The sequence below is a fragment of the Falco naumanni genome, chromosome 9 (genome assembly GCF_017639655.2).
Source record: "Falco naumanni isolate bFalNau1 chromosome 9, bFalNau1.pat, whole genome shotgun sequence".
In the NCBI taxonomy this organism is placed as follows: Eukaryota; Metazoa; Chordata; class Aves; order Falconiformes; family Falconidae; genus Falco; species Falco naumanni.
In genome coordinates, this window is record NC_054062.1 from 17,169,481 (window position 1) to 17,194,156 (window position 24,676).

General features: G+C 40.3%; 1 protein-coding gene across 2 annotated transcripts in view; it reads left to right on the forward strand.

Moving 5' to 3' along the window:
* Positions 1–24,019, forward strand: part of HSPA12A (heat shock protein family A (Hsp70) member 12A) — an 89,258-nt gene extending 65,239 nt beyond the window's left edge. For both annotated transcript variants that reach the window (XM_040606709.1, XM_040606711.1), the window contains 6 exons: positions 14,969–15,140; positions 17,732–17,818; positions 18,385–18,489; positions 19,559–19,817; positions 21,514–21,617; positions 22,771–24,019. In XM_040606709.1, coding sequence (XP_040462643.1) covers positions 14,969–15,140; positions 17,732–17,818; positions 18,385–18,489; positions 19,559–19,817; positions 21,514–21,617; positions 22,771–23,405 — 1,362 coding nt within the window. In that variant the 3' untranslated portion in view covers positions 23,406–24,019. The remainder of the gene's footprint in view (positions 1–14,968; positions 15,141–17,731; positions 17,819–18,384; positions 18,490–19,558; positions 19,818–21,513; positions 21,618–22,770) is intronic.
* The last annotated feature ends 657 nt before the right edge of the window (positions 24,020–24,676 follow it).

Sequence of the window (24,676 nt, forward strand, 5' to 3'; positions counted from 1 at the left end):
ATTAGGAAAGGATAACTGACTGAGGAGTGAAGATTAGCGAGAGGGAACTCAGCACAGTGGGGAACGTGTACTAATTGATCTCGGTTTACACATTTTAATTACCCAGGCAGGTTCACATGAAAGCAGAGGCATTTGACAAAGCCATCTGCTCATCCAGTTCTGTACATTTCTGTTTGTCCACTTCTGCAGCACAAGTTGGAGTATTTGGAGGTTTTCTTTTTATTTTGCTAAGCAAATAAAATAGGAAGTTTTCATAGCATTCTAGGTAAGAACAGGTAGATGGGTCTGTGTGTGTCTTACAAAGCTGTGGGAGCTGTTTCTCAGTATCTTAGAAATTGCCTGAAAGGTCACTGTAACACACAGAAATAGCCAAAAATTAGAATCTTCCCTCCGCCTGGTGGAAAGACTGTGCTAGATGGGGTTTTCCAGCCAAAAGAAGAAAACAATAGTTGGAAAGGCTTTGAACTGCAGTCAGGAGCAGTGGAGGGAGTGATAGAGGTCCACAAACAAATTTAAAGCAGTGTGGACAAGAACTAAAACTAGTACATAGGATTGTTTGTAATAAGTTCATAGAAAGGACGATGAAGGAGGATAATAGATCAGCCTAAAAGACATCTTAGATGCCAGTATTCAGTTACAAAGAGGAAAGAAATACAAGCTGAAAGTGGAACTACAGTGAAAAATATTAAGGCAAAATCAGAAGGCCCAAGGTACAAAATAAGATGCAACCAATAGAAAATAGCAACCATATAGTTTTCTCAGCAAAACTACTCTCAGTCAGGGCCACTTGTGTCTCTTTAATAAAGTCAGCCTGAGCCACAAGGACCTATAATGAGGATATTTTGAAACAAAGGGGAGAAACCTGAGACACTTAAATAGGTTACTTAAATAGGAAGAGAGTCAGGCTTTGCTGTTGCGGTAACTGGTGTATGCCCATGGTACAAAAAGCATTTCTAGAATAATATAACATGAAAAATTGAAAAGCTTATGAGAATTTAATGGCTTCATTTTTCTAATGCACGCTACTCATAAAACTTGCAACTAATGTCTTCCTGCACCTTGGGGGATATAATGTAATGCAGCAAAAAATTCTTAGTAATGCCACTTGGAGCTAAGCTTTCATTTACTTCACAAATGTGATCTGTGGCAACAGTCATTTGGGAGTGAGCTGCAGCAGCATCGTGCTAGTGGAAATATGGACTCAATGCAACTGTGGTCCAATTTGCCATCAACCTGTCAAGAAGCACATCCTCTCCCTTAGCACGTTATTGTTTAGCAATATGTGAGTTAGCTAGCTTTAGTAATGCTAATTTGGATTTATTTGTGGTCCCAATACCCATGAAAATTTTGGAGGAATGAAAGGGCAGGGACACAACAAAACAAGCAATTTGGAGCTTTTTGTAGCGTGCTGTGCAAAGAAAAAGTTGGTGATTTCAGAGTCTTCTGGTTGTTCCTTGCCTTGTAAGGTTTCCAAGATTCTTCCCCTTAGAAAACTGTGTCTACATATCTGGGATTACTTCTAAGACCAGAATGAGATAGACTAGATGTGATGTCCTAAGTAAGGTCTGCTGCAATTATTGGTATTATTTTCTGTCTCACAAATGCAAGCAACCCTTGTCTCTCTCACAATGACTCAGCCTTGTGCCTTGTCTGTGTGTCGCAAGAAATTATCTTTCTTTCTTATCATTGGTTCACAGAAGCTTTTTGAGGAATAGACACAGGTAAACTGCAGAACCTTTTCTGTGCATTGTAAGCAAAAGTGGTTTTAATGCTGCTTCATGATTGGTAGCCACTGGTTGTAATTCAGATATTTCCTTCCTTATGTTCCACTTCCTCAAGGCCCGCTCATCAGCAAATGCTACAATACTAATTTCCAGTCCATTCTGCTCAGGCATCTGGTGTTGGATTCATCCATCTCACTGTTAAAACCTGTGTCATTTCTCCACAAACTACAGAGCTCTTCCCTAGAAAAGTGTAATTGGAAGAGGAAATTTTTGGATTTAAGATAGCAACTGGAATAATCCTCTCATCGTGCTATAAAGTGAAAGTGGTACTTCTGTATCTCTGTTTCTGCCTGGAAAGCAGCCACTTCTTGAAATTCAGTTCCAGTGAGCATCTTCTAAAGGCAGTGAAGAACAGACATCCCTCCTGGGGGTATGTCAGCTCTTATTTTCTGTCTTAATAAGGACAGCAGAATTTTTTTACACTGTGAGAGGTTTGGAGCAGACTGCCATGCAGTGCAAAATGACAACTGAATTTTCACACCATGCCTCCCAGTAGCTGGTAAAAGGCAGCTGAAATACTTTGTTTCCGCTGAAAGTCTTCTATGGATGCACCTGCTGGTGGTGCAGGTTCCAGTACAGGGGAGAAGGAAAGCAGGAGGCTTATGCCAGGGATATAAGCTCTGTGACTGCATCAGAAAGCATTCAGACAGCAGCATGTTTGGAGTTTTGGGTGCTGTCTTATGCTGCTGGGAGATGTGGCAGCCCTTTCCCATCTGCACAGTCTATTCAAACCAGATGCAAACTCTCAGGGCGCCAACAGCGCTCCTGTGGCTGTGCCTGCTGCAGATCTGAGCCCAAGCGCATGAGTTGCCCGAGTACGTACGTGCATGAAGAGAGCAGTCAAAGACTGAGGGGTAGAACAGGCGGTGATACGTAGCAGTTCCTCCTGGCTCTCTTCCCAGACCCTCCCACAGTTGCAGTACATGTGTTTTCCTACTCTTGATTTCCTACTCCTTGATTTCCATCTCTCACCTTTGTCAGGACAGAATTCCATGTTAGCCCTCAGCTCTGCAGGGCCCTGTAAAACCCTGGAATCACCTCCATGGGGAGTTCAGCATGAACAGTCTTTTCCTTTGAGAAGTAAACAAACGACCAACAGCCTTTCAAAAATTAAAGATTAATTTGTTCAGTGAAAGCATATCTTTAGAATAAACAGCTTGCACACTTTTCTGGGTGATTTCTGACAGGTCTCAGAGACCTCTTTCTTTGAGTCATAAAAGATGTCTGTTGGTTTTGGGGTAGGGTGACGTTCCCCTGTCAGAGTTGTCACAGTATGCTTTTAAATTATAAATTTCCTCAGGTTTTTGAATTAAGACAGTCCAGTTAAAGGACTTCCTCTAACTATGAGAGGAGAATGATATTTTGGAAGGCTTGACAGAGGGGACCCCTTTTTGTCACCATTGCTGTTTTCTGCAAGAAGCATTTGGACTAGAAGTGTAATCTTCATCCTTGTAACATAATAGATAGCGAATACTGTATTCTTGCAATATTCTGCAATTCTGCTATTGTCACGTACAAGGATTTGACAATATTTCTTGTTCTCTGTCCTCTCCTGGCTCCTACTGCCCAGGAGAACTTCGTATTTCCCTGAGTAATAAATACTTCGCAGAGCTCAGGAGCTCTTGAGATTATCTGCTTCTTTTCCTTCTCTGGCTTCCATTTCAAAAGTTTGTGTTATAGCCTATGTTTAGTAAATTTTATTGTTTCTTAACTTAAAAAAGGGAAATTATTATACAAAATCCAAAAGACCTGATGAGTATGGATTTAAATAAGAGAATCAAACAGTGTTTACAGTCCCAAAGAATTCCAAGTTCAGGCTGAAAATACAAGTAAGAGATTGTAATGATAATGTATAAAATACAAAGTATAGAAATATCCAGGTAAAACAATCTGTACTCTTAGGTGGGTAACAGCAACCCCAGGAAAAATAAATTGAGGCAGTCTGACCATGCTTAGCAAAGGCATTCGTCTCAGTAATTGTCAGCCTAGCCTCTATTAACAAATTAGTTCATCTAATCAGTGACCACACAAATGCAGCGGTTCTGACTGTAGGCAATGCAACTCCACAAAATTCGTTATTCAGAGTGTGCTGAAAGTAAAAGTCACACTCCCATTACAATTCCAGGTGCCACATTTGTGGTCTTGCTTTTCAGAATGGGATAATGCCATGGTTTCTAAACAACCATTAGGAGGGAGCAATGTTACAGGCTGTACTTCATTTCTTATCATAGGAGGAGCTTTATTGATAGGTTAGTAAAGAGAAATGAAGAATCAAATGGATTCTGCTTTGGTCCAAACCAACTTGCTAAGTAGCATGATGAGCTATGTGTGTGATGGATAGCCAGCTTGATTATTCAGTCCGAGCACCTCCCATTCCAACAAACTTCAGCAATAGCTCCATTGTAAACCTTGGCATTGAGTTGAACACTCAGAAACTGATGATGTATTTACTTTACTGGATTGTTTCACAAATTTTGGTCTGAGTGACTTGCAAAATGTTATATGGGATGCTTGTAGCAGAGCTGAATGCAAAAGCATTGACCTTCGAGTCCAGGCCTGCTATTTGTATTCTCATGCTTTTAAGCACAAGACCGTTTATCCTCTACAATCAAATACAGGAAAATGAATTCATTAGGAATTGAAGTTCTTCTTTGACAAGACACTGGACTGAGGGGCAGATTGTGTTAGTGTTTTAAACTTAACCTGTGCATCCTTGTTGCATTAAACTAACTGCTTTTCCTATACTGAATCATTTTTAAAAGTGACTGATGGCTGATGTTTAAGGCTAAAGGACTTCTTAGGGCTGTTGTGCTCTTTATATTTTGAGATTTTAAAAGTGTAGCTTTCAGATTTTTTTTTAAAGTGTACTTTGACAAATGTTTCCTTTTGATTTCAAGATATTTAAATAGAAATTTTAATTGCAATGATGACTGAACTCCATACAGAAACCGTGAGGTCATGAATAACTGCAGGCTTGTTACAGTGAGTCTGGTGCTGCAGTTTACTGTCAGGCACGATGGGCTCCCTCTCATTGATGCAGGCAAGGATTCAATGCGGCATTCACAAAGACAGAATGAGAAAGTGTGTAGGTCTTTGGCATTTGGGAAAGGTTCCTACCAGCAGTTCTGGTCTTTCTCAGTGTATAATACCTGCACCATTTTGGAATCATGGAAGCATTCATTGGAAGCGTTTGTTGAAGATCCATCTAGCCTGACCTTCCATTTGAAGCAGGGTTATTGCTAACACTGCATCAGCAGTGGCTTTGTTTAGCAAAGTTTTAAAAATCTCCAAGGGCAGAGATGCCTCCCTGGGCAGCAGTTCTAGTGCTGCATCACCTTCCTAGTAAAAAACGGGTTGTTGTAATACCCAATTTGAATTCCACAAGCTGCAGTACGTGGCCATTGCCCCTTGTTGTACCCCTGGCAAGACTGAGGATAGTTGTGTTCTGCTGTCTTTATAACTGCTCTTCAGACAGCTGCATCGCTCCTTGGCCGCCTCTTTACCAGACTAAACAAGGCCAGCTCCCTCAGTCTCCTTACAGAATGTGTTCTCTAGCAGCCCTCCTTGAATCCTCTCCACTTTCTCCATGTCTGTCTTGAACTGAGGAGTGCAAAAGTGTTCTGTTGATAACCTTCACAGAGCTCATTCTGTAGCCATTACTCATGGAAATTAGCGGTCATGAATACTTATACCAAGAAATAGCAAGGAAGTTAAGTGCTGTAGTAGAGGGCTGTAAGTGATTCTAGTGGTTTCTTTGGAGTTATTATTATTAATATTACTAGTTTACGCAATGATTACACATTTTCATCCCAGCTTTTGAAGTTGGTATCCAAGAGTTTCTTCCACCATAAAACTTAGTCTAATTATAAATGAAATGTTAATCTAAACCTCTTCCCTCTTCAACATGTATGTTCATGCACAAACTCTTAAATAGGGAGTAGCGTTGCTATTAACTGAAATTCATTTATATCTTGTCTGGTGATGTTCACCACACCGGCTATATGTGTGCAAGTGTGAGGTACCTTATTATCATCATCTGTCCTATTTCCTGTAGGTTAGAGGATTTCACCTGAAAGCTCCCTGCACAGGAATTCATAGATTGTAAGTTCTGCCTTGTAAGTGCGAGCAGCTGTGACCAGTTAATTCAGCCTAGTGAAGGCTCGTAGGAAGGCTGTGAATTTTCTGTGGGTTAGTTACTTTGTATGAGTTTCTGATATAGGCAAACCCTGGGAATCCACAAGACACTGTAAAACCTAAGCTCTAGTATTTTAAAAGCAAGGAAAAAATGTATAAATATATAGTAACAATATCTACTTTGTCATGGTAGAACCCAAGATAACCTGGGGTCTAAAAGATGTCTCAGGATAATCCCAAAGTCCCAAGGACAATCTGAAGGCCAGTTTTTACATGGGGGTTCATCCTATGTCTTTCATGTTACTTAATCACTTGTGCTAATGCAAAGTGAATAAATAAAAGCTATTACAGGGGTCTCTCAACTTCTAGTTTTGTGCCCTCTCCATAAACCAATGGCTTTTCTACTTTTCATCTTCCATAATCCGTATTTCCCTTGTCTGCAAAATGAAGTTACTATGATTTTACCATAGCCTGAGATTTTCATTTATGCTCTCTCAAGCAGCTTTTTCACAGAGAGATGACTATCTTTGTCCTGTCACTTAACTGTACAGATGGGGAAGCTGACACTGAAGGAATTCTGCAGCTGTGTTAATTATCCACTATGTTCTCACTTGTGAAATGCAAAATATCAGTGGCACCTAATCAGAATAGGATGAAGGGCAGCCTGTGCTACAAATCTAATTTTAGCTCAATGGGCAACAATAGTGGAAAATGTATGCATTTGTGTGTAGCAAATGTTGTTTAAGAGAAAGCGAAAAGCTCTTGGTTCTGTAAAGCAAGAAGTGCCTCAGTGACATTGTAGATGTTAGATCTTTCCAGGATCAACCATCACCCAAACGTTGTGTTGACTAGATTTAAAAAAAAGAGACAGGCGTTAATTCTCGGTTTTCATCTTGGCTCTTAAATTCTGAGGATGAGGTTTTGAAAGGAGGGGAGCACCCAGCAGCTCTTCTCCTGCCTTTGGCAAGTGCAGCCTCTTTGCTGTCATCACTAAGAGGAATCTGGGTGCCTTTGAAGATCCTGTTCGTTTTGTGGCTCTTCAGCAATTTTAAGAATCTGTCTTTGAACAGATAAGTGGACTGAGCTAAATGGGCTGTCTGCCTTCACTCTGTTGTATTTATTCACAATACCTAACGTACTGCAGTACTTTTCGTCACTCTAAAGCCGAAGCTTTGGTGTATATGATGGCATAGTTATTTTCAAGCATTTCTTGTGAAGGCTTTATAAGTCTCAAGGCTGAAGATTTAGCAAAACTGGATGTGTTGTGCTTTTCATGCAGCTTTGTGATATCCACTAGCCCCACTCCCTGCCAACCCAGCTCCCCCTTACGCGCCTCTTTGTGATAGTGCTGACAGTCTTTTCCCATGTTGCTCATCTTCCCTGGCAGGCTCTGCCTCTGTAATTAGATCTCAGTCATTTATTTGTGACATCCCAGTTTGATGCCATAGAACTGGAGAAAGTGCTAGCTAGTGAAAAAGGAGGAGGATTAGAGGAGCTCACTTACCAAGGCACTAAGTGGATGGTGTTATCATGAATCCGTTAACACAATGAACTGATTAGTTTAAACAGTGTAAATTTCACAAGGCACTTAATTTCCAACTGCTGTTTTGTGTTGCCTTGATTCAGGCACACAATACTTTCTTCATGCAGGCTGTGTGGTGCTTAACTTGCAATCATGGCTTTCCTATTGTTACTAATTATAATAAATATCTTGGAAAATAGAAAAATGTTGATGTTAATTCACAGCTGCTGTTTTTTTGGCTGAATGATGTTGTCCTGCAGAGCTTCATTTCCTAATGAACCACATTATCTTTACAGAGCTATTTTGTGGAATCCAACTTTTGAATTTTATCTCTGGTGCCTACAAATGTGACTTTAGTGGTAAAAGAGGTTTAAAAGGTTCTTCCCAGAAGAAAAGATCATTACAGTCCTCTGGTTTGCAGCATTACTTCAAAAGTGATTAAAGTAATACAGTTGGTGGAGGTGGCAAACTATGGAAGCAGGATGGGGACCCAAGGCTGTGGTGGAGCTGTGATGGAGCTGTCCATGCAGCTTCTGCACGTGCTACGTGTCACATGCAGAAACTGAAGCTTGCTCTGTGTGGCTGGGACACTGAACTGGAGTTCAGGTGTTGTGAAGTCCCACCTATTTGTGGGTTCCTGCGCAACATTAGCCAAGGCTTTTAGCCTCTGTGCCTTGTTTTTCCAACTGTCTAACGAGGGTGGTTCTTCTCTTGCACATTTTCATCTGTTTAATCTATTTGTGCTATATTTTTATATCTAGAAATATCTTACTAATTGTGAATGCAGTGCCTATGGCACTGACACAGTACTGAATTGGGTCTTAGATGACTACGAAATTGATCAAAGCAGAAAATTAGAATTCATCCAATCAGACCTCCTACTTTGTTTCTCTTTCTGAATGATTGAATTTAACTGCCATGAAAGTAATACCCTATAATACTCTATACTTAGCTTACAAAATGTTTTCCTTTGGTGGCTTTCCATGCACAGAGGACAAAGGCAGTAGTATACATATTTTAACAGATAGGTAATCTGAGCTGGTAAGGAGTACAGTCTGCCAGGATCATCTCACTGGTTAGCAGTGCAAAAAAAGTAAAATTCACTTCTCCTGATTGTAAGCACAGTTCTTATCCAGAGAAAATGCACTTTTTAACATTTGTGAGTATACGTTGGAATAATTTACTTATTCCATTTGACCTGAAAGTGATGTATCAAATGTTAGTAAATGGGTAAAAAATGAGGTCTTGATCAGATTATTTTCTCTAGTTCAGAGAATTTGCCGACACTACTCCCTAGACCAAAAGGGAATCAAAAGGGTCAGAGTGGTCTCTGTGCTCCTCTTGCAGCGATGAAGACCACCACTCTGCAAGTTAATGTGAGTGTTAGCACTGAAGTAAACCCAGCTGCGTTTTGCTCTGGCCCTGACTCTACATCCTAGTGAAATAGGGGTCAAGACCAGATCGCCTGCATAGATCTGATTAATCCTAAATCTGTGTGGTGCTCCTTTGTACCTCCGTTATTTCCTGTATGTACTGATTTTTAACCATTTTTTAAAAATTTTTGGATCTTCTTCAGAGGCTGTGTTAAGATTAATATATATTTTCACCATATTTTCACTTTAAGGAAGATGATGATTTTATAATATTATATACAGATGCATCTTAACAGGTCGAGGCTTTTGTGCCTATGTTGTCATAACACTGAGGTGCAAGAACCGTCTGAATCTAGTCCTGTATAACTGTGGGGTAAAATGCACCTTGTCGCTTATTGTATTTCTTTAATGTTTTCATCTTCCCAACCCCCCATGCTGCAGAATAACATTAAGGCACATCCCTCTGTTGTCGGTCTCCTCAGAGCCTGCCTGCATGGGGCTAGTTTAGTCCCGTGAGCTGCTGCTTTCCTTCCTGGCTTTGCAGAGTAGCACCATGGGCCCGTGGAGCAGCCTAGGGGCTTGCCCGCAGATTCAGTTGGGTTTGACAGCTGTGCTATAGACTATTCTTCCTCCACACATCCTCAGGGACAAAAAAGCTAATTATTGTACATACAAATTTAACACAAATACTTTCCTTTGGTCAGAGGAAAGTGCTTGAAAAGTCTGCATGAGACAGGGCAATGTTTTGATCATTGCTGTTGTGCCCCTAGTGTAGTTCCATTCTGCAGGTTTGTCCCTTTTTAATGATCTGGTTCCAAAAGTAAGCTAGACCTGTGCAGTGATCTTGTGAAAGCGTATGTGCCTGCCTATGTTATCACCCAGTGTTGATGGAAGGGCAGAAGCTTCAGAAATGGTTGAGTAAAGGCTGCAGTGTGCAGGAAGGCATGGTTGTGTGATCCCTGACAACGGGAAAAGCTGCAGTGTGAGCTGAGAGCCTCCCAGCCCTCGTGGCAGTCAGCCATGGAATTTTAGAAGGTTTAATATTCAGAAAACAAGGTTGATGTGAATTTTTCAATTGGAGAGATTTCAGGTCAAGCTCAAGGAAATAAAGGTGAATACAAAATGCATGGGACTGACTCTGATTAACATACAATTCTAATAATAAACCAGCATCTTAAACTCAACAGATGGAGTACGTGGGTTGGGGTTTTTTTTAGTATTTAAGACCTTTGTATCAGTCCTTTTAATCAGTTCTACAACTCGAAGATATGGGTGCACTCCATGCAAGGCATGTTCCTGGTGTTACAAGTCAGTCTGATGTATCTCTCTGAATATGTGAAAAAGGAAATCTAACTGTTGCTTTCAATAGTTTGAAAGGATAGTAATAGGAAATGTGTGTCTTGTCAATGATGGTGTATTTCCCAATATGCTATTTCTTTTGAGGTCACTGTGGTGTAATAAATACAATCTACTAGAGAACAGTGTTTTGCCTGGCTGTGTTATGAAATACAGGAAATACTCCAGCTAAATGCTGATGCTTCTAATTATGGCAGCTTTCAGAGATAGGAGCTTTTTATCTAGCCTACCTCGTGGCTTTCATTGTCTTCTAAAAATACTTACAATATTTTACTATGATGCTGTCTTTAGGGCCATATACATGACAATATTTAAAAAACCAAAATCAATGTGCATTGCTTTTTTTCATTGTGCATCATGGCATGTAAGGCTGGGTTTTAAACATAGCATCTTTTAATCTGTAGTAATGAAGACTCTGCACGTGGAATAAGTGAATATCATTTAGTTCTCTGAAAGTGCTTGGACTGCTTATACTGAGCTTCAGTCCAGACCTCAATGTTTGCTAATGATGAATCAGTTTAACACGGGGCAGCTGATGCTTTTCAGGGAATCAAGAATATATTTGTGGTCAACTGTGGCTCTCGTCTGGTGACACATCTCTGGCTATAGGAGAGCAAAGTGCACTGAGTTGAGAATTCAGCTGCATCTGGATGGTAAAGTTATTTGTGCTCAAGTATGTGAAGCTTTGAAGCACTTTGAAGTTTGCTATTGTTGATGCATCTTGGTGAATGAACAGCAATGCACTGGCACCAGCTCACAGACTTGTTTTACTGGAGTGAGTGAAAATCTGGGATTTCTCAAAGTATTAAATCCTAGTCTTCAGGCATATGAGCAAAGTGAGTTTGGGGCAGTTTTGTGAAGTAGTTGTTTTCATAGTGTTCTTTGCTTCTTCCAGGTCTATAAATGCAGCAACATCCTGCAAATAAACTCGTTTTTAAGAACTTTCTGGTGCTCAAAGGATTTTTGTAATTCCATGATGGGTTTTCCACATTTGCGTTTTTGGGAATACTGGTGTCTGTTGCCTTCGTGTTTCATAAGTGATGGCTGGGTTTATGTTGCTAGTGAGCATGATGGGAGAAAGAAAATCTCCTTGGCAGACTGAAGACATGGCTCTGTTATAAAGTCTGCTGTAAGCTACCCTAGGCAAGAGCAATGTGATGCATCTATCCCACTGCCAGAATGATTTATATAATGTTGAATATTGAGACATTGTTTAGATCTGTCCTGTTACAAGCCTGTTACCTTGTGAACCTCTGTTCTTAGTTACAGTTGTACTTGGGCAGCAGTGGGTAAGGATATGGAGTGAGGCAGATAGAAAGGAAGAAATGTAAAATACACAAATTCCTAAATGTCTACAGTTAGTATATCACCGTTTCTTTGTATTGAGTGCCTATTGTTGTCACTCCTTTTTCTCTGCACGCTCGATGTTTTTCTGTCTTCTGTCCCTTTCTCCTTGGCTGTAATGATGGGACAGAGGTACTGCCTCTGAAGTTTTCATCTTCTCAGAGCTTGTATTAAAGCAACCTCCTTGCTCCATTCCTCCTTAGCAGTATGTATGTGTTCATGTTTCTTTCTCATCTCCCCTTCACCCATTTTCTGTGCTGTGTATAGATATATGTACAGTAATGTGTTATATCTGATGATCTAAGTAGATCATGCACAAGGTATGAAATAGAGTCAATATTGATCAATATATATATCTCTACATACATTTGTGTGTGTACCTATAAATATATATATACACATGATTCCTAGTACCTTTCAGTGTATAAGATTCTTTGTATGGTCTTTTTATAATGTGAAATAACACATTCTTCATTGTAACTGGCCCTTCAAACTCTGTAAGGGAAGCTTTTTAACAAAAAAACCCAACTTTTTTTTCATTAAATTCTGTTAGGATCAGCTGTGCTTTGAACTGTTAAAAACTGTAATTTCTGTTGAATGTTTTCTTCAGGAGATATTTTAAGCATGCTAAAATAATATCTAGAGAGAAAAAGTAGCAAGAATAGCATCTGCTATACTCGGAGGGTCTGAGAACATGGATCTGAGTCCATCTGCTCCAGGTCACTGCCTTCCTCTCCTGATGTGCAGGCTGCAATGTGAAAAGTTCATGGTACAGACTACTGCTGGAGGAGGGGAGGAAGCAAATGTTATTGTTAATGGTTTACTGTTTTATTTTAGCAGAACCAGCCTTGGAAATTTGTCCCAAAATCCCCCCTAGAACAGATGACTTTGCAATTAATACAATCTGGTTTTTTCCCTGCCTCAGTTTAGGAAATACCAGTGCATTCCCTGTGTGTGCATCTCAGTTCTTGTCACCTCTGAAAATGCTTTATGATATAGCCTTTGGATTTTAAATACCCTTAGCAGCAAATTATATTTCTCTAAAATACAATTTTCTCTTTTAGTGCCTAGGTTAGACACGAGACTTAAGAGTTACTTTGTCTGTGCTACTAACATATGCCCAGTACAGGGACCAGGCTGAGCACACAAGTTAATCCATATTGCTGGATATTAAAAATAAACACTTGGTGCTCTTGCAAGATGTGATAATGGATTTAACATATGTGAAAACTGCAGCAGGGTAGTAGGGAACTCTGTTCATCGTACCCTTATTCGACAGGGCTAAATGTGCTGGGCTTAAAATTGCAGCAAGAAAGATTCAGATTAGGCTTTTAGGAAAACTTTCCAAAGGCAAAGACAGTAAAGGGCTGAGTTTGTACACAGAGACCATACATTTTTGGAATTCTTTAGCAGATTAGATAAGTATATTTCAGGGAGCAAGTACTCAAGCATGTCTTGAGTGTTGCCCTTCCCAAAGCAACAAATTAAAGCTTTGTGTGTGGAAGAGCTCAGCTGGAGATAAGTGACGTTGAAGTGAGCTGGCATGAAACCAGCCCTGCTTGTGCCTAGTACGTTGAGATCAGTTGGAGGAAAGATTGGGTTTATACTAAAGCACAATGCAAGAACTTCATCTCCATCCCCAGTACAGCTCCAGAACTTTTATCTAAGCCTGTGGCCTGTGCTGCCAGCATGCTTGTATCCAAGTGATGGCAGGAGAGCCTGGCTGGGACCCATGCTTGATCAAAAGTCTTTTTATATCTTTGAGTGTTACTCTGGCTGCTGTAAATCTGTGTTTTCCAAATTGTGGACGTTTGATTGCAAACATTCTTTTCAATATAATATTTTTTCAATATATGTTGTCACATAGCTGGCAAGGTTTGATATTCTGTGGTATTTGCCCAGCATTCTCCTTCCCAGACAGTTCCACTAATTTTAGATCATGCTGTCGAGTCCAGTGGATGCAACCAAAACAGAAGGTTTCGCCCGACAGCAATAAAGGATGTAAAGTGACCATAATCCCCATCATTGAGATGATTAGTTTAACCCTTACTTTCTTATTGTGGAATTTATTTGTTGTTTTTCCTTTTTTATTATCAAGAATGAGAAAGATGCTTTCTATAAAAATCTATTTATCGTGTTTATGAAGATGAAGAGGGTAAAATGAGTCCATGAATGTGAAGGACAATTTTATGTCTCCAAGTTTTACCTCAGTATTGCTTTTTGAACAAGTTTTACTTTGAGTTGCTAGCTGGAGGTATAAACTAGCCAGCAATTCCCATAGCCCACAGTGTAGCTGTATGAAGGAAGCCAAATTCCAGTCCAGGTCCTGCAGCCTTTCCATGTGATTCTACCTTTTTTTGGGGATGCTCTGGAGCCACCACTGTGCGTGTATATGAATTGAAGTGAAGGTTTGCTCAAAGGCTGACTGTGGAAGCAGAAAGATGTTCATACGTATATTCATTTGCTAGCATGCTTTAGTACTCAGGCATTTAACTGAAAAACAGTTAAAGCAGGTAAACCAAAAGTTGGGCAGAAATAGTTGAAAGATAACGTTACCTATTTTAACAGATAATCATCCAGTAGGGAGAAGTACAGGAGAAAAGAAACGAAAACACAATCTTGTCAGTTGCTTTGGTATTTTTCTTTAAGCCCACTCTCAGAGTGATGTTGTTACATGAGATCTTGTGGCTTCTTGAAAATCTGTGTGTCTGAAGGCTGAAAATCCAGAAGAAAAATAGAAAGAATGGCAAATGTTGGTTTTATAATGTGGGTTTACTTTTAGGCTTATTCTCTCTACATTTTAGGAACCTGCCCTATTGTATTTTGAGTCCTTGAATATACTGGGCATTTTGGAGATGTTATAAAAGTGAATGTGCTTAAAAGCAATGGATTTTGAAGCAGAAAGTGTTGGTTGTAAGTCAGAAGATGCATTACTGGCAAAGCGTATTGTATATTCCTAGTAAGCTACACAGTGCATGGAGTCCATTTCGGCAAGGACTATGTATATCTGGGATATAAAGGCAGGCATACTTCAAATATCGCTGTGGGGAGGAGAGGCCAAAAGCATTTCTTCATTTCTTAAGGGAGGTTGGGCCCCCTCTTAGCAGGCAGATTCACGGGTTAATTAGGAGTTCAGGTTTTAGGCCATTCGTTACAGGTTCCAAAACAACTTTCTTCCTTTCTCCACCTGTCAGGTACAGCTGCTGGGTAAGACAGCATGGTAAGTGCATGCACACCTCCCTGTTCCAGCCTGTGAAGCTGTGCTAGACATTGTAGGCAGGACGGTTCCCAGATCAAGACCTCGAGCCCACGGCAGTAGCTCCTTTGTGCGTTGAACTCGGAGGGCTGTCCTACCCGAACCTGCAAGCTGGGGAAAGGCTTGTTCACTTGCTGGAAAGGGTTTGCTAGGCTGTGGTGTTTCCCACCCCACCTCTCTGATCGATTCTCTCTCGCAGGCAGGAATGGCATCTCCTGAAAATCCTGAGCAGTTGATCATTGCCCTGGAACCCGAGGCTGCCTCTATCTACTGCCGAAAGCTCCGCCTGCACCAGATGATAGACCTGAGTAGTAGGGCGCCTGTCAATGGTTATAGCCCAAGTGACACTATTGGAACTGGATTTACACAGGGTACTTCTTCTATTAACTCACTTCTTTAGATTCTTATGCCTAAATTTGCTTTGTCCATGAGGGATGTTTTTTTTATCTTTTGTCGTTGTCTTAGCTTTCTTAAATGTTTCAGACTAGCATCAGTTTCCTTTTATAACTGTTTTGCTGTTTGCTGTAGTTAGACTAGTTTGGTTATTGAACTGTCAGACACGTTTGTGTGCACTTGAATTTTAGCATGCAGGTAGCTTCATTGCCTTGCCTTTACTGAGATGTTGTTGGAGTCTTTTAGTATTTTCACAATAGTATTTTTCTGCTTTAATTAAAATCAATACTTCATGTTGGAACATTTTTTTAATATTTCATTTGTTGAAAACAATTATGTGTTTGATTAGCTGCGTTATTGAAGCAGTGTTAAATTGGATCTGCAATGAGACTTTTAGGCTGAGGTGTTCCAGAGATTTGGCAAATGCTTTTTGATGTTACCTTTATGAAATACCATTAATTACTTTCATCACAGTTTTGGAATATAGCAGTGAATTTATCTGTGAAGAGCAACTAGATATGGTACTTCTGATTTATTGACCTGGCATGTTGCTAATATCAGTGTCTGAAGACTGACTTACAATGAGGGACATAGGTTGGATTATAGTGTAAGTCACTCTTCAAAAGATCCTTTGTCACTAGGATTTTTTAGCTTGGTATCCTACATGAGATTGGAGGAAAACAGGAGAGAGAAAAACCCCCAAGTAAACAAAGCAGCAATAAGATGTGACTGCTACGTACTGCACAGATTTCCCGTTTGTGTGAACTCTATCAGTTGCACTGATATTGGTGGTAGTGTGCCAATCTATCCCAGAAGGAATTTTTCGGAAGAATTTGTATTTTATCATGTTTGTTAGGTCAAAACAGTACAGGCAAATGGAAGATTAAGCTAGTAAAGCTATTCTTGTACTTACCGGAGGGTATTTTTTATAGGTAGGCGGAGTCACTACATCATTCTTTCAAATCCATGCCTCTCCCAGCCAGCGCTTGTCAGATGTGTTCAGTGTTACCCACACGGAGCACAGGGCACAATCCGTTTTCAGGACACAGTCCCTTCAGGGCCCTCAGCATCTATACCCTCTCGTTCATGTCCTGAACTGTTCCAGTTCCATGTGATTTTACATGAACTCACTCTCAGGCTACACAACGATTTACCCTTGGGTAAATAATAAAATACATTAGTTTCATTGGTTAAGGTTTTGATGCTGGGCAGAATCTGGCAGACCATGGATTTCTGCTGATGGGCTTTTTCTGGGGTGGGGGTTACTCTTCTCCTTCATGACTTTGTATGGTAAAAGCTATTGTGGATGAGAAAGGTTTTGTGTCAAAATTAATGAAAACAAAGTTTGGAGTGAATTAATTTGGAGTTCAAATTAAAATTTTGTAAGGGCATGGCAGGCACCCAAGATAAGCTGAGAACAGATTAAGGAGAAAAAAAACCCTTTAAATATAAACAGAGGGAAGCACTCCAAGGAGCATATTATTGCTGTGAAGTCAAAACAAAAATTCTACTGTTTGTAGTAACCAGGATAAGCATACTTCAGCTGTGGTTAAAGACTGGCCCTTGTGTTCACTTCTCACCCACAGGAGTGAATGAAAGGGCTCCCACTGACTGCTGTGGGCGCTGTGTCAGGCCCTTGCTGGGACCTGGTGCTTGTCCTGCCGTTGAACGCTTTGTCGTTGAAGCTGTTGCTGTGCTGCTATGCGGCGAGGCTGATGTGGCTGGTCTGCATCGCAGGGTCTTCGTGGGCAGGGGGAGGGTGCCCGTGGGGCCACTGGGCTTTTCCTGATGATGGGCACTACAGAAATGACAAGCCAGATGCATTCAGTGATTTGCATCCTGATACTGTTGTAGAGGTTGATTTAGAAGCCTAGTAGTAAAGGCTTTCACTACTCTGCTTGACTGTTCTGCATCTTTTAAAAGTGTAAGTAGCAATTAAATCTTGTAAGTTAAATGATCCTTCTGATAGTATTGCTAGATGGCTAGAATTTTTAATCGGTGTCTATTTAAAATATGATGAGGGTCAGACTTGGTGATCACTGTGGCTGTAAGGAGTTCTAAACCTGAGCAGCAGTGCTTTTGGCTGCTTGTTTTAGGATGGACCGACACCCTGAAAGGCTGGGGAGGTGTCTGTGCCTGAGCACCCAAAATCAGCAGTGGCTTTTGGAAACAGGGGGGTTCTCTGCTGAGCCCAGGCAGCGTGGGTTGACCTGGCAGTGGGCTGGGGATGCTGCCTGGTGGCTGCCAGCTTGCCCGCTTCCAGACGGCGCTTTGAAAACCAGAACAGATTACAAAAAACCCATCAGACTGGCTTATAGTTTTCATATTAGGTTATGGGGTTTAATCCAGTTAGTATCAAGGAGGATCGCTGTGGCTGACAAACGTTTTCCCTTCTTTCTAGAAACAATGTTAGAATCTTCCTGCTTCTCGTGCAATAATTTCTGTTTGTTTTGTTAAGAAGTGACACATACAGATCTGTTGGCCTGCTTGCACTTGTTTCATGAATTTACGATACAACTTCTTCATGCTTTCTTATACTCAGTGATTTTTTTTCTCTGTCAATGACTAGCTAAGGAACATGTCCGTCGTAATCGCCAGAGTCGTACCTTTATGGTGGAAAATGTCATAGGAGAAATCTGGTCCGAACTGGAGGAAGGTAGTGTCTTTTCCTGAATAAACTTAGCTCTCACTGGTATTATATTGTGGGCAAACATTGTGTTTTCCACAAATGTGCTGTTCACTGTATTGTTCTCACAGTCATTATAAATAGGAAAAGAAAAAAAAAAGTACAAGTTCGTGAGCTGCTTTTAGTTACTAAGGCTGAACTGAAATTCTGTATGCTCTAGCAAAACATGGTTTGTTAAGGAGATGGTAGAAAGCAATCTGGATTTAAAAACGCAACCAGAATATTTTCCTCAGAATAGATCTTGCCATAGCGTTAATTTGGTAGCCCACTAGAACATACACCAGCAGCATGAGCGATTCCGCTAATCTACTTTTCATGTGTGCTAAATCAATAGCTTTTGACATCTGAATTTCATACTTGTTATCAGTCATTGCATTATAATTTCTAATAAAGATCAAGTCTTCAGCGTAGGTGTTCATGATTTTCTGTAAGTCATTATCTTTCATGGTGGTAATGCCCCTGAGAAGCTTTCATTGTGGTGTGCTGTTGTGATAATGCCAAGGTAAATACCATTTGCCTATTCCTTGCCAAACTAGGTGACCGTTACATCGTTGTTGACAGTGGAGGAGGCACAGTAGATATGACTGTCCATCAGATTAGGCTCCCTGAAGGACATCTTAAGGAGCTATACAAGGCAACAGGTAATGTCACTTTCACCGCTTGCTTTATTTATGTAATATTTTGACTTGCCAGTGAAGAAAATGTATGCTTCATTATTCCTACATTTCATTAACAGTTCTTCCTGAATTAAGACCAGCATTCAAAATTAGTATAACCTTGCTGCTGGTCAGCAGACATGGCTAGATCACTCAATGCTTCTGATGCTTTTGGATGGTAAGCCCCACATTGGGAGGGTAAAATACTCCCATCTCCTGTGTTATTCACTCCCATTCAGGCCATGACCTTCTGCCGTGGTCCTGGTCTGACTTCTGCTAGTAGATTCGTCATCTTCCTGTCACCTCTGTATTGCTACCCTGTCCAGGTATTCGGAGATATACTGTGGAGATGTGAATAGCTAAGTGTCACAGCAAGATCATTCTAAAGTGACTGTTGGCAGAACAAAAGTTTCCCTAGTTTTAAGGGGGATCTTACATATTCCAGTAATTTCACAGGCAGTGTAACAAGGAGGGTCTGCCGTCCCCTGGGAAAAATGCACAATGGTCAGTTCCTAACAAAGATAGAAAGTGCAATTCCTTGAATGGTGTTTGCATCCTGAACTCCAGATCCCCTTTGACTTTGTCCTGCGGCTAAGATGTTAAGCACATGACTCAGCCTATTATTTGTTGCTGTGTCTCTATACCAAGTTAATCTTAATCTGTATGGTTCATTGCTGAGCCTTCTCAGTCTTGCTGGCAGTAAGACTAATTCAGGATACAACCTAGTAAGAGCAAATGGGACAGTGTACATCAAGTCTACTCCTAAATATGACTAACCCACACCTTCTCATGTGTGGATAAAGAGGCATTTCCTCTGTTCCAGTAAAAACATTTCTGTTTTATAGTGGTAGTATTACAATTGCTATGATTGTAAGTGAGGCAAAAGTAAGATTATGTTCTGTATTAGACCAGCTGTTACATTTAGGAAAGATATCTCTTTCTGTAGACCTTCTCCCATGACAGTCCTAGTAGTGTCAATCTGATGTGTATTTGGTCAACTTGAAATCTAAGAAGCAGTTAAGAATATTAAAACTGTGTTTTGTTTGTAATGCAGGTGGGCCATATGGTTCTCTAGGTGTGGACTATGAATTTGAAAAGCTCCTGTGTAAAATATTTGGAGAAGATTTTATTGAGCAATTTAAAATCAAGCGTCCTGCTGCCTGGGTAGATCTGATGATAGCATTTGAGTCCCGTAAACGGGCAGCAGCTCCAGACAGGACCAATCCACTAAACATCACTCTGCCTTTCTCCTTCATTGACTATTACAAGAAGTTTCGAGGTCACAGTGTGGAACATGCCTTGAGGAAAAGCAAGTGAGTAGATGACTGAACCCAAATGGATGCCAAATTAACTACAGGTAGCAAAGACAAATAATAAGATATCCTAATTACATGTAGACTGGAAGATAATAATGTAAAAATGTAATAATATAAGGATGAGAAAATGGGATTGCCAGAAGTGCAGTTTCCAGAATGAAAAGTTTTGACCAATCTCTTGAAAAAGCTTTTCTATACAAGACTTGCACTCTTCTGAAATTGATTTCTATGCCACCACTGCATCACTTTCTGAATTTGACCACATATTTTGAGTCCCTTATGTGTTAATTGGGAACGTCGGATCTAATACAGAATTTGATGTCTAAAAGTTACTTATCTAGAACCTTAATTTTTAGAGGCCTGCGCCCTGGAACAAAACCAGGATGTTGAGCAAGATTTGTAAATATGTTCACGGCTTAAGAAGAGTTATTAATAATATGAGATCACTGGTGAAAACATACACTACTGCATAAAGCTCATAAAGCTCTGCAAGGGCAAAGCATTCTTCTTTTAAGTAATGGCAGGCTTTCTTTTATTCTAGTATTTTACCAGTTAGATAATCAGCTCGGTAGGTGGGGAGACATAATCCCCTCCAGAGATTTTTTCAATTCATGATTTTCAGTATCAAGAGGGCACCATAAATGATGAGATCATGGGCTGCTATAGAAAAGGAAGTGAAGAGAAAGTAAAAGTGGCATTTTGCATCTTTTGAGATTATATACTACAGGAGACCTGGAGATTAATGGCATAAAAGAGAACGAACAGGAGAGCTTGTGAATCTGGGGCAGAATGCTTCAGAGCAGGAGATGTGATATTTAGTACCTGTACCTTGGCTTCTTTCTGTGTTTTTTTTTTTTTAAGCCAGTGAATGTTGAATATAACATGCAAGCTGAAACTCCTGCATTTCTTCCTGAAGTTATTGATAAATGTACTTTAAGCCTAAATGACTTGGAATCCAGCTCAGAGTCACTTCCTAAATGAGACTGAGGTTCTGAAATCATTAAAAAATTGGAAATATTCCCCCTTGCAAGACCATCTTCTTCTTATTAATAGTCTTAATGGTGAATTTTAGAGGGAATGCTAAATGTTCCCTTGGAATAAAATAAAATTCATTGGATAACAGGATAGAAAGAGTATAAAGGCAACATATAACGGGCATGAGTGAAAAGGAGATTGCCGAGCTATATGGATTTGTATCAGTGATGGAATAACATAATGCCTGTATTCACTTAACAAATGCTATGCCTCATTAAAAATGCTCTGCTCCCTTCTGCCTCGTGAGGCTTCCCCTACTTGCTCATTCTCCTTGTGCGTTTCCAGCAGCTTTGGCCTGCTGCTGCTATAATCTAAATGCTGCCCTTCTGGGGATGAATCAGTGCTGTTTCAGATGAATGAGCATTGGATTGTCTGCCAGCTGTTTCAAGAAGCAGCTGAGCATTGGTAAGGCTACAGAAGGCAATCAGGCAAAGAAAACAACAATTAGACAAGCAAAACCAACAATTCTTCCTTGAAATTTAGCATTGCTGCAGTTGGTATGTGGCTAGGGTGAGGTGAAGCACTTTCTTCCAAGCAAAACGCATGCAGATTTTGTAAACTCATTCACTTATTTATTTAGTGTGTCTTGTGAGTGCCTGGCTGTTTCTTACAGCTCAGCTGTTATGTTTTAATGTCCTTTCCAACTGTTCTTTTCCAGCGTGGACTTTGTGAAGTGGTCTTCCCAGGGAATGCTGAGGATGAGCCCAGATGCGATGAATGCTCTTTTCAAACCTACAATTGACCAGATCATTCAGCACCTTAGTACGTATCTGCATGTAATTCCCCTTTCTGGCTGAGCTGAAACTGAAGCTTTGCTTACCTGTTTCAAACCAGTAACTGGAATTAAAGTCAAACAACCCCCCTAGTACGCAGTTTAGGAAAATAGTTTAGTTCTCCTCAGTGGAAGGTCACATTTACTCATGACTATCCAAATCACTGACATCTCTAAAACACGAATAATAATAATTGATGCATCATGCTAAAAGTACTTGCAGGCATGTCTTAAGCAGCACAGAATTCATTTATCCAGTAATGGGAAGTGACATAAGCTTATTGGGAAATTTATTATTTCAAGTCTTCCTGGTGGAAGATCATATTTGTATCAAGTAGAATATATGTACAGAACAAAGTATTGCTGTTCTGTACGTTACAAAGCATTAATTGAATCGCATTTGCCATGGGATATACAGCTTTGCTTATTGTATGTGAGGAATTATTAAGTAAATTTCAGAGGTCACAACTTAGACTAGTACAGAACAGATTATATGTGAGCAGGGAGGGAGAGACCTAGAATTACAATAGTTGTGATGGATAACTGAGTTATGCTGCCTCGGTTACTTGAACTCAGGGTAAGCCTACAACTGAACTGTATGATATTCTTGAATGTAGGAGATGTGGGCTTAAGCTAAGAAATAACATCTGTAAAAATGTAAGGAGGTATTATTTTGCAGATGGTACTTATTGTGGTTGAGATGTTAGGGTCAGAAATAACAAGTGAATTTTAAATGGGGTAACTTATCTGGAATGCCATAAAGGGTATGTGAATCGATCAGGTTTGGGAATATTTCACTGATCCCTGAAGTGGCAAGATGATAATAATGTGACTGGCAGGATTTCTTTGCAAGAAATCCCTGTCTCCCTTTACTGGTAGGAGGTAAATAAAAATTCTGTTCTAAATGCCACTTCAGAAATATTGTATGCTTTGATATAAGTTTCCATTCACAGTGAAATATAGAAGAGACTACAGAAGTGGAACTAGTGCATGCTGAGAGTGGCAGTGTGGGCATAGGTGTGGCAGTTTCAGATCTTGTGTGTGTGCGTGGGATATTCAGTGCACTCGGACATTAGGAGTTTCACCCCCATTGCCTTGTCACAGTGGATTTTTCCCTACTGAATGGGCTCTGTTTCTGTTTAGGTGATGTGTTTGATAAGCCAGAAGTGACAAATGTCAAGTTTCTGTTCCTGGTTGGTGGCTTCGCTGAATCCCCCTTACTCCAACAAGCTGTCCAGAGCGCTTTTGGTTCGAGGTGTCGAGTCATCATTCCTCAGGATGTGGGGCTCACTATCCTCAAAGGAGCTGTTCTCTTCGGTCTAGACCCTGCTGTCATCAAAGTGCGGCGTTCACCTCTCACCTATGGTGTGGGTGTGCTCAATCGGTTTGTGGAAGGGAAGCATCCACCAGAGAAGCTGCTGGTCAAAGATGGCACACGCTGGTGCACTGATGTCTTTGACAAGTTTATCTCAGCTGACCAATCTGTAGCCCTTGGAGAAACTGTGACACGCAGTTACACACCTGCCAAACCTTCTCAGTTAGTAATAGTGATCAATATTTATAGCTCAGAACAAGATAATGTTAGCTTCATCACTGAATCTGGAGTGAAAAAGTGTGGCACCCTTCGCTTGGATCTCACGGGAACTGATGCTTCAGTGCCAAACCGGCGGGAGATCAAAACACTTATGCAGTTTGGGGACACTGAAATCAAAGCCATGGCCATTGATGTTGCCACCTCTAAAAGTGTCAAAGTTGGTATTGATTTCTTAAACTACTAACAGCCCATTTTCCCCACCACAGCCTGTTTGTGAGACTGATCTTCCACTATTCCATTTTTTGACTTTCATATACCACATAATCACCTTGAATTTCAGCAGGCTATATGAGAACAGCTAGTAAGGTGGGGTATGTCATGTTCGTGCCTTTGATGACCAAAGGCTGGATGTTGAAAGACCCTTAAAAAGTTTTGGGAGCAAAAGTTCCAGAGGTAGTAAAAGTTCCCAAATTATTCAAGCATGCTTAAAGATCTACCTTTATTAAGTAAATACTGATTATTGTTGGCACCTGGAGATTAGTTTAAAAGATATAAAACTGCAGTCTATTTGCCTTGTTCTTGTTCTTCTTCCTCTTCCTCCCAAGAAAAACTCCCTAACCCATGTGGTATCTGTGTGAGGTACTTGTTTAAACAGCACCATCCTCTGGCAATGGAAACAAATTAGTAGTCTATAGTATTCTTTTGTTCTTTCATTTTTGCCCTGGGCTTTCAAAATTTGTAGTGCTGAAAGTCAATGACTTAAAGAAATGGGAACAGAGTTTCTTAAATTCTTAGATCCTACTGAAAAGAAGATCCTCAGGAATCCTTGAAATTAGATTTAGTAAAAATATATATATATATATATATATATATATATAATATATATATATTTAGGAGCCTCATATTGATTGCTTCAGTTTGAAAACAAAGCCTTTATTGTCCAAACTCTCAGAACAAGCTGTTGGATTAAATAGCTAGTGTTACCCTCATTATGCTTTGGAAAATTACTAAGAACAAAGCTATTTCCCTTTTGGGTATTCTAAACTTTCTTTTATTAGTCTCCGTCTGAAATCATAGAATCACAGAATGGTTGAGGTTGAAGAGGACACCCATTGACTGTCTGATCCAACTTCTCAGCTCTAAGCAGTGTCAACCAGAGCAGGGTACTTTGTCCAGTTTTGAATATCTCCAGCGATGGAGATGCCTAAAGTCTGGGCAGCCTGTTCCAGTATTTGACAACCCTCACTGCAAAAAAGTTTTTTTCTTATGGTTGAAAGGAATTTCTTGAGTTTCATTGCCTCTTGTTTCTTCACTGGATACCTCTGAGAAGTCTGACTCCATCTTCTGTACTCTTTCCTACCAGGCCTTTATACATGTTTCTAACATTGCCTGAGTCTTCTCGAGTCTGAACAGTCTCAGCTTACTCGGTCTGTCCATCGTCTTCACGACCCTTTGCTGGTCTCAGTCAGGTATGACCATGTCTCTCTCGGACTGAGAAGCCCAAGACTGGACCCA